General features: G+C 42.6%; 1 protein-coding gene across 1 annotated transcript; it reads left to right on the top strand.

Moving 5' to 3' along the window:
- Window positions 1-744: 744 nt before the first annotated feature.
- On the top strand, window positions 745-9,302 carry AIDA (axin interactor, dorsalization associated; the record flags this gene model as incomplete). The annotated part of the gene is made up of 7 exons (XM_029087423.1): window positions 745-808; window positions 1,259-1,365; window positions 3,084-3,095; window positions 5,871-5,993; window positions 7,024-7,146; window positions 7,635-7,752; window positions 8,825-9,302. Coding segments are annotated over 7 exons (644 nt in total), but the record flags the coding sequence as incomplete, so codon positions are not given.
- Window positions 9,303-9,847: the final 545 nt, after the last annotated feature.

Genomic DNA, 9,847 nt, shown 5'->3' with positions numbered 1-9,847 from the left:
ATTCTGTGATTCTGTGTGATTCTGTGACTAAAGTTTTTCTACCTCTTCTCCCCCTACCCAGCCTGGGATACTCACTGTTGAGTAGGAGAGTGCCTCTTCTGAATTCTGCCAGTCTGCCCAGACATCTGAGGGCAGAAAAAAAGAAAAACCAAGCAAACCAAACCACTACCAAAAAAACCCCAAACAAAACACATGCATGAAGAAGTAGGAAATCTCAACTAAGTTGTGTGTTACCAGCGTGCTTGGACTCCCACAGTGGCTGTCTGAGTGTGCAGCAGCCTCCATGTGTGCTAAAGTGTGTCAGTTCTGGAGACTTCAGTCTGTTTGGAGCTGATGCCAATAACGGCACCACCCTCCTTTCAGTAGCCACCAAAGATTCCTACCATAGCCCTGGGGCCTGTAGCTTTTTCTCATGGTGCTTTTGGTTATTACCATGTTTATCTTCCTGTCTGTGTAAATGTGGTGGTGATTATGTACTGGAGTTGCAGTTAGCCTGTCTGAGTGTTATTACAGTGATACAGCTCTGATCAGGACTGTTCTGGTGATTAAAATAGGAGAGAAGGTTGAGTGTTTTGTGGTTTGTTGTGTTGTTTTGGGAGTTTTTTTGTATGATCTGATTATTTTTAAGTATTGTTATTATTTGTGTGTGTGAAGGTGCTGTGAGAATTGACATAGCTGTGCAACGTAGCAGAATTAATGCTTGTTTATGGATATGGATTCTTTTTTTTTCTTCCCTCTCTGCAGTCTTAAAGAACATCCTCACTTACAATAAGGAGTTCCCCTTTGATGTTCAGCCTGTCCCACTCAGGTAAGAGAGAACTGGGTCATTTCATGTACAGATACGTACCTGAGAGGGAGCTTAGTGTGGGACTTGGTGTACATCTGAAACACTAGAATCTCATGAGCCACCTACTTGCTGTACTGCTTTGGGTAAACTGTTTGATAAAAGAACCTTTGAATTCTGTTTGTCTAAGTGCCACTAAAAATCAAGCCCATGCTTTTGGTTGGTACAGGACTTGGTACATCCCTACATCTCTCTGAAATTGCCAGTATTGTTTCTGGTTTTTAGACTCTGTGCTTTCTATTGGGCTGAGCTCCTGCAATCTCTGTCAGAATCTATAGGTACAGGTAGTAGTTAATAAGAAGTATGAAATGACATGAAAACATGTAGCCCCTGCTCTATACTCAGATGCTGACTTGTCAGTTGAAAGCCAGGTGATGAATGATCTTTCATCCCATTCTTTCTCACGTTTTACAGGAAGATTTTAGCACCTGGAGAAGAGGAACACTTGGAGTTTGAAGAGGATGATGAAGAAGGAGGAGCTGGAGCAGGGTCTCCAGACTCTTTTCCTGCTAGAGTTCCAGGTAGGGGCCTTGCCATGCCAGCCTATGTAGCATGTGTAAGTTCTGTCTGTGAGAATCCCCTTTCTCCACCTGTGATTTGTAAAGTTTGGGTGAGGAGCAGCAGGCTGATGTAAACTCTAATGCTGTTTTGGAGAACCACAAAGGTGACCAGTGGCGTTTTTTTTTTTCGTCAGCAAACAGTATCTCACAGCAAAACAGCTGTATGGATAACCTGTGAGGGTGGTACCATCTGTGTCAAGTAATTAGCCTTTATTCCTTCTTCAAACTCGGTATTTTCATTCCATGTGCTTTTTTAATGGTATTATATTAAGTGTTTCAAACACATTCAAATGTAAATTGTGGCAGTGTTTCTCCTGCAAGGAACATCACTTCCTGCTAGAGATGTGTGAGATGTCTCATTATCTGGTGAGGCAATGGCTTAGACTAAAGCCAAGCTCTGAGAGGATAAAGAGAGGGTAGCTTTGTTTTTGATAGCTTAAGTACTTGTCCATGTGAAAGCACTTGGTAGAACTGGATATACCTACAGATTCTAGAGGAAGTCTTCCTATAACTTCTTCACCCTGTCTATTGTCAAAAGCTGGAGTAGGATGTTCCAGCAGAGGTTCTTTAGGTTCCTGGTGTAGTTTCTTTGCAGAAGAAACAAGTTCCTAGTTTCAGAGCAGGCTGGAAAACTTCATAGTTCAGGAAGGAGATAACAAGTAGGGAAATTAGTATTGGAAGGTCGAAAGAGTTGGGGTGTTGCATTACTTATGCCTGGAGAAAACAGGGTTCTGTCCTTAGATTTGAGCCAGTGCATACAACTGAGTATGATCCTTGCAGGCTATACTGATGTAGATATGCACAGTCTACAGTTGTTTATGCCAAGCTTACAAATAGACTATAATATATTGTGGTATTTTATTGCTAACATTTATTATGTTTATCCTTGTTATTCACTGTGATAAATCTGTTTATGAAAATGCATTCTGTCTGTCCGAAGTACAGCAGGGAGACCTTGAATAGCTCATGGTGTGGTGGTGAATCAATAAGGCTGTGACCATTACCATAGTGCCAACAGTGTTACCTCTGTGCAACCCATCACAGCTGTATGTATATAGTGGATGCAGAAGCTGTGTATGTGCTTAAGAAAGAATCTGTTGATTATAGATTGATTGAGTTTACAGTTAAATAATTTTCAAAGTAGGATATCCAAATCAGAAAGAGGAGCAGTTTGGGGCATAAACTTTCTTACAGAATTATTCCTCAGTAGGACCATGCTTTTAAGAGGAGGTGACAGCAACTCCTGAACTTGCTGATATTTCATATGGTCATCTACTCAACAAACTGCATATCTGACTTTTTGAATTTCTTTGCATTAAGGTAAACTTCACCATAGCTGCAATAACCTAAACCCCTAATGTGGTTTTGTACAACTTGAACACAGATCTTGTTTCCCCATTGAAAGTAAATTACTGTGCCATTTCTTACCTGATTGGAGGTTGGTCTGTTGCTCTGTCTCTGGGTGGTAAGGCTTTAAACAAAAGCAGTTTGCAGCCTTCTGGGGTGAGCCTTGTGAGTAAAGTGGATTTTCCATATTGAATTGATAGAACTGTGTTGCGCTCTTTGCTTCTGTATGCCTGTAATCCATAGTGCATAACTGTATTGTCTAACTGATCATGGTCTTGTCTTCTACATGCATGGCTTCATCGTTATCACATTGCACCATTCACCTAACCCAGGAGCCAATGAAGGTATGATAACATTTTAGTATATACAGTTATTTCTTTGATCATATTCAGCTGTGATGTTCCTCATTCAGCTCTTAGTTTCAACCCTCAAAATACAACCTTTGGTAGCAGTCATAGTACCAGGCATCTCCCTGTCAATCTCCATTTGCCTTCAGTACCAGAAAAGGGGAAGATCACATTTGGTGTTACAACTTACATAGCTCTCTAGAAGTCCTGCTGTGCTAATAAAGACATTCTGACTTGCAGTGTAGGCCAAGGTAGGTGTAGCTAGACTTTCTTTAGCGGAACACACGTTTTATGGGAAATCTTGCACAAAGAGTACTTGTGTAGTTAGACTTCTGTGCTACATGGAGCTGAACTGACCAGTGGCTTGCTGCCTCTAACAACAAAGGTTTCCTGCCTTTCTCCTGATTGTATACTTCTTTATTCCACTGCTGTGCTGGAAATGGATTTTTCTGTGAACCATTTCCATTTGTGAACCCCGCAGGAGCCTTGTCACTTTTTCCCCTTTCTCTGAATTGGGGTTTGGGAATGGAGAGACTGCACGCCTGTGTCTTGGTGGCAGTGAGCTGTTGGGTTGGCTCACCTTTGTGTGTCTGAAGTGCATTTGTAGGAGGACACTCATTCATTTGTAGATGCTCCCTTCCCCCTCTGGCAATGATGCCCTGTGGTTGTGTCTGAAATGGCTGGCAGTTCTCTCATGAAAAGCCTCAGTGTGAGCCTCCTGAAGGCTCATGAGCCCAAGCCATGGTGGTGGACGGGCAGTGCGATGCCCAGCCCTCGTAAAGTTATACCATAGAGAGGTTACTGTCAGCTAATGGCTTATGTGAAATGGCTACAGAGGCTTCAGCGAAAGACCTACTTGAGTGGTTGTGGCTCACATGAGACAGGTTACAGTCAGCTGCTTTAGTCTGTTGTTGCCTTGGCTATTCCTCCTGCTGAGGCAGAAAGGAAACTGTTCCTTGGAGACCATCTGTCCTACTGTTCTCTTACCTACTGGAAGTGAGCTTGACTTTTCTGTTCATTGCAACTCTGCCATTTCACCTATTCTGGAAAGCGTTTTTCAAGAACAGAATAGTTTTTCTTAAGGTGCTGGTTTTGTAATAAATGCCAGTCTGATGATTGATTTTTGATTGAAAATCACTTCCAGGTGATTTTTCTGTCAACTATCCCATCGCTTATTTCCTTGAGTGATGGATAAGAAAACTGAAGGTTACAGTTGTTCTTGGCTCTTGGGGGGGGTATGTTGCATTTAGGAGACAACTGAAAGATGGCAGAGCAAAGCTTTGTGCCAAAGAGAAGATGGGCTTACTTCTACCTGTGTTTAGATTGAAATAAGAACTCTGTCTTCAAACATCTGTTCAAGAGAGGCAGCAAGATTAACTGGAGTGTGTACGCTGCTCTGCAGAAGTGGTTGCTCTCCAAGTTAGCTTTTTAATGCTTTTCATACTATAGTCTGAAGCCTGTCCCATTATTTGAGAATAGTGGGTTGAATTCTGCTGATGTGCTGTGAAGTGTCCACTGATGCCGTACCTTGGGGGTCGTGAGTCTGCTAGCAGCCAAGACAGGAAATACAGAAGCGTACGGCACCACAGATGTGAATTCAGGTCTTGCTGATGATCCTGAAGGAGGAACTGGGTGTGGGAGTGCTCATGAAATCTCGCTGAAGATGTGGCTCTCAGAAATTCTAAGAGCAGAATACATGGTCCCCTCTTGCAAAGCCAGTCTCTCTAATAGGACAAAAACTCCTTGGTTCTGCAGCTCCTCAAGCAGATAAAGAGGAAAAACAGTATCAAGGAAAACCCGTATGGGATGTGCCAAAGGAAACTATTACTTTGTTTAGATCTCAAGCCTTGGGATAACATTTTGTTTTAATTAGAAAACCAAAGCTTTAAATCAAACTTGCTCATGAATCTAAGCATTTTCTGTCTTGGTGCTTATTCATTTAATACTGGAGAGAGGCTTGAAGCCTGCCAGTTTTCACTAAAGTCAGCATGAAGAAACCTACTCCATTGCTGGTGACAGAATCTCATGGCTTTTAGTGAGTTTGAACAGTTTGGATTTCTTGCCAGCTGCGCTGTCTTCCTCAGCACTGTGAGGATTCATTTATACTGGCCGCAAAGTCTTGATGCAGAGCTGGGAACTCCTTCCTAAGGCAGAAGGGAACTTGAGGGATGCAAACACTGGGTTTTTGTTTGTTTGTTTTTTGGTTTTCCTTTATGTAGAGACCAGTAGAACTTAGATTATTAAGAGTCTCTCTTGTGGTTTCCTTATGTCCAGTGGGATTTGCAACAATGCCATTTTCCTCCTTATTCTCCCAATCTGAATGTTCAACATGAAGCCAAGTCATGTTCATTGGGGTGGGACTCCCGATTAAGTGTCTGAACTTCCTGCAACTGCAAATTGAATCCAGCCTCCCAAATTTAATCCTTAAATATTATATAAAGTGAGTTCTATGAATGAGTTATTCTGCATGAGATCAAGAAAGAACTCTTTAAAGAAAGCTCCTCTCTGTTCATATGGTATCTGTTTTTTTGTGAATTCATTTGACTTGAGGTAGTCCTGGGTTTTTTTGGTGTGGGCTTTGAAATCTGTCAAATAATGTTGTGTGTCTCTGCACACAGACTTTCCCATATTGCTCTGTACTATTGGGATATGAACCCTTGGGCTTTGAACCCTCTAAGGAGAACAGCATCTTCCACGAGAGATGATGGCATACGCAAGGCCTCTGCTGTAAGATGACAAAAAAGAATTAATAATTTGCTTTATTCTTTCCAGGTACTTTATTACCCAGATTGCCATCTGAACCCGGGATGACATTACTCACCATCAACATAGAGAAAATTGGTCTGAAAGATGCTGGGCAGTGCATTGATCCTTACATCACAGTCAGTGTAAAGGGTAATCATTTCCATTCCTAGCTCCTCATTTCTAGTTTGGAGATAATGTGTTTTGAAAGTTGTATTGATTTTTCAGCCTTCTGGGAAAGATATGTGTTGATACTTGCATTTTCTATTGTGGACTTGAGGCTTCTGCTTTAACCAAGGGTGGAAAAATTCTGTATTTGAGAGATGCTGGAAGGTGAATCACTGCAGGAGACATGCTTATCTGTGCACTTCGGGGTGCAGTTTTGTTCCTGATGCAGCATTGGTGATCCCAGCACTTCACTCCCTGGGTGAAGTGCATCAGTGGTGCTCCAGGGCCCCAGCCTCAGCCCGTACCTCTGGCACAATGCACGTGCTGTGTCCTTGTAATCTTGGCCACATCATAAGCAACTTTGCTTCACCTGAGGGAAAAGGATCACTAATGAGGGGAGAAGGAGCGAGAGGACAAATGTCCTTGTGTAAACAGCAGAAGCTTAGTGACAAACCAGGTCATCTGTGGTGGCTTGTGCCTGAGCAGCACAACCAGTGCCTGGTGCTGGTAGCTGGAGCCCAGGCATGGCCCCACCATGCCTCTGTGTGTGGAAAAGCCCAGAGGAGTAATGCACGTTGAGTCTGGGCAGCAAAGCAGGGCATGTACAGCCTGTATAAGCTGTGCCAGCTGTGGCCCACAGACCTGTGTGGAAGGCAGCCTTTGGTGAAAGGAAACTGCTGCCAGTTCAGCTGGAGTCCTGCTGGAGTCTTGCCTGCAGAGGGAATGGAATCCTTTGCTGGCAGCAGAAATAAATGTGCTCTTAAAAATAAAAAGAGGGGTAACTCTAAATTTTTATCTTAAATATTGTCAGAACTTTACCCACTTTCATGTTGCTGTCAAAAGAAAAATCATTGACTGTGAAGGGGCATGACTGCTGCTTTTTTAAGTTTAAGGGAAAAATCCAGGTGTGCATTAACTTTTCGTGGAAGTATTAGGAGTGATTCATAGATCTCTTAAAGCAGGACCTTAAAGTCTGAGAAGTTTCTGCCATTTTCCTGCTGTTTCTTTCCTGCAGATTTGAATGGGATAGATCTGACTCCTGTGCAAGATACTCCTGTGGCTTTGAGGAAGGAGGATACGTATGTCCATTTTAACGTGGACATTGAGATTCAGAAACATGTTGAAAAACTAACAAAAGGTACGTAGTACCAGAGACCTGAAACAGGGCCCAGGAACTTTGGAAGTGTAGACACTAGGCTGCCTCTGATCTAATAAACAGGCCATGCCTGAGCTGCTGCTTCAGGGCTCAAGATCCAGGCAAGGATAAAAACAGACCTTTGCATCCTGTCTCTTTCCAGTCACTCACTGTGATGGGTTGCAGACAAGGGAGGAATGAAAAGAGATAAAAATGCAGCAGTCTGCTCTGCTGCACAGGTATTGAGCTGCTTTATCACCTTCTTAGTCACTGGACAGACTGTTACCTGGATATGAATAATTGAGTGAAGAGTACAGACTCTTGTGAGTGTGATGAGCATTGTAAGAACATGGTGTAGCTTTTGAGTAAATAACAGAAGTGTTGGAGATAATTCCTTCCAATGTGTACAGAGCATACAGATAGCAGATAAGTTTTCAGATAACTGCTGGCCATAATTGCTAACTTGTTTATTAAACCATTTTCCACTCCAGGTGCAGCTATTTTCTTTGAATTCAAACACTACAAGCCTAAGAAAAGGTTTACTAGCACCAAGTGCTTTGCTTTCATGGAGATGGACGAAATTAAACCTGGGGCAATTGTTATAGAACTGTAAGTGACTTGCAATTATAGATGCCAATGGCCGAGGAAATGAGCTAGACTTCAGTTACAATGTGTGGCTTGTTGCACCAAGGAAAGTTTCTTGGACCCACTAGGTTGACTTCCATAAGGAATGTTCTATTTTTAATAAAGAAGGGAAGATAAAATGCTTTTAGGCAAATAAAATTGCTAGAGACCCTTCTTAAAAACTAGACTATTTCCTGATAAAATGCTGGTGTTTGTAAATAATTTTTTTATAAAGTTAATTAATTCTGTATGGGAGATTTTAATTTTGACTTTAGCTTGAGTGTCACATCAGCTATATTAAAAAAAAAAATCAACTCACACAATCTTTTAGTCTGGACGCCTTCTTGTGTGACCTCATTTAGGTTCCTGCTCCGGCAGGGGGATTGGACTAGATGATCTTTTGAGGTCCCTTCCAATCCCTGACATTCTGTGATTCTGTGAATCTTTTGGTACAGAACTTGTGTAAAGGAAATCTGATTTGAGACATGGGATACTGATTTACAGCTGAATTTTATGAACGTTTCAGAGCATCCTTGGGTGGTTGGATTTTTTTGCTGCTCTAAGTAGACAAAGAAATAGATCAGCCAGTGGTTGTGCTGTAGTGGTTATGATGTGCATCCTACCCTCGCGGTGTGGGTGAAGGTCTGAGCGAGGTTTTTGAAGATTGTGGGGTTTTTTTTCAGGAAGAGGGTGAACCTTCCAACTTTGGGCACCTCTAGGAAGAGTGCTTATTGTGTGCTAGCTGCAGTACTTCTGAAGTACTGAGTAACTGATACTGCATCTCCTACACATCAGTGTTGCATTGGGAATTCTCCTTACAAAAGCCTTACATTCATTTCAAAATTGAAATATTTGTTTTGTTAAAATAATAATCCAGACAAAATGCTGGTTTGAGTTTCTTCCTGTAAATATTCGTTATTGTTGCTTCCAGTAAGTCTTGCAGATGTATTTAAAAGATTACAGTAATAAGGTCTGTACAGGACAAGCTTTCTAGTATGCTTTCATCATCCTACGCAGCCAGGAGCACTTGGATTAACTTACTTTCTTGTGGTTACAGGTACAAAAAACCCACTGACTTTAAAAGGAAGAAATTGCAACTGTTGACCAAGAAACCACTTTACCTTCACCTTCATCAAACATTGCACAAGGAGTGACCCGTTGTGAGACTTCTGTGAACTGAACCACAGGTCGTGGTAGCTGTGTGTAGTATCCTTAGCCTTTGAGGGGCAGGAGAACGACTGTATTCATGCCAGTAGGTCAGACGGGACCATCACACACTGCACAGCACTACTTCAGGGTCAGAGGCAAGCCCACCATTCCAGTGCAAGATTTTTTTTCAGTACCTTCCAGATCCAGGTTTTTTCTGAGAGCCCTGAAATACGTTGACTGCTTTTCCCGAATTTTGCTGTTCATCACTTTCTATCCTAACCTTTTGCCTCAAACTCCACCCAAGAAGGGTGGAGACTGCCCCTTTGCCAAACCTGTAGCAATAAAGATGTGGCAGGCCTACTAACCTGTTTACACTTGCTGTGCCATTGTAGTTCCTCTCATCTGCATTTCAGAGTCCTCTGTAGTGGGCTGGGTGGCAGAAAACAGAGCCAGACTAGGTGGGGCGGGAAGGAGCTTGAGGTACTGCAGGTGATTTAAAGTGAGAGAGAGGAGGGTGCTGGGTCAAGTGGGGTGGCGCAGAAGAGCTCTTCAGTCAGCTGTTCTGCTTTGGTTGGGCCAGGAAGAGGACAACTGCAGATGAGAACACCGAACTATGATTTTAACAGCCTTGCCTGATCCACTTGTACTGAGTTTTGGATACAATATATACACACCAGTCCTTTAAATTGCTGTTACTCCCCTATAGAGCTAATTTTTCCTGTATTTTTTCAAAGAGAGATTTGCAAAGATGGGTGGGGGATGGGTGGAGAGAGTCTTCAGGGCTTTGTCCTCATGGTGGAGGATGTTTTGCCATTTCAGTGACAGCAGGACAGGCCCCTCAGTGCTCAAGCATCAGTTTTCCAGGGTTTTTGGTGAAGCAGATCTGGCTAGCAGGTTGACCCACCTTTTACATGAAACTGCTGTTCTTATG

The sequence above is a fragment of the Antrostomus carolinensis genome, unplaced genomic scaffold (genome assembly GCF_000700745.2).
Source record: "Antrostomus carolinensis isolate BGI_N321 unplaced genomic scaffold, ASM70074v2 scaffold12281, whole genome shotgun sequence".
Classification (NCBI taxonomy): domain Eukaryota; kingdom Metazoa; phylum Chordata; class Aves; order Caprimulgiformes; family Caprimulgidae; genus Antrostomus; species Antrostomus carolinensis.
This window is presented reverse-complemented; position numbering and strand designations above follow the sequence as displayed.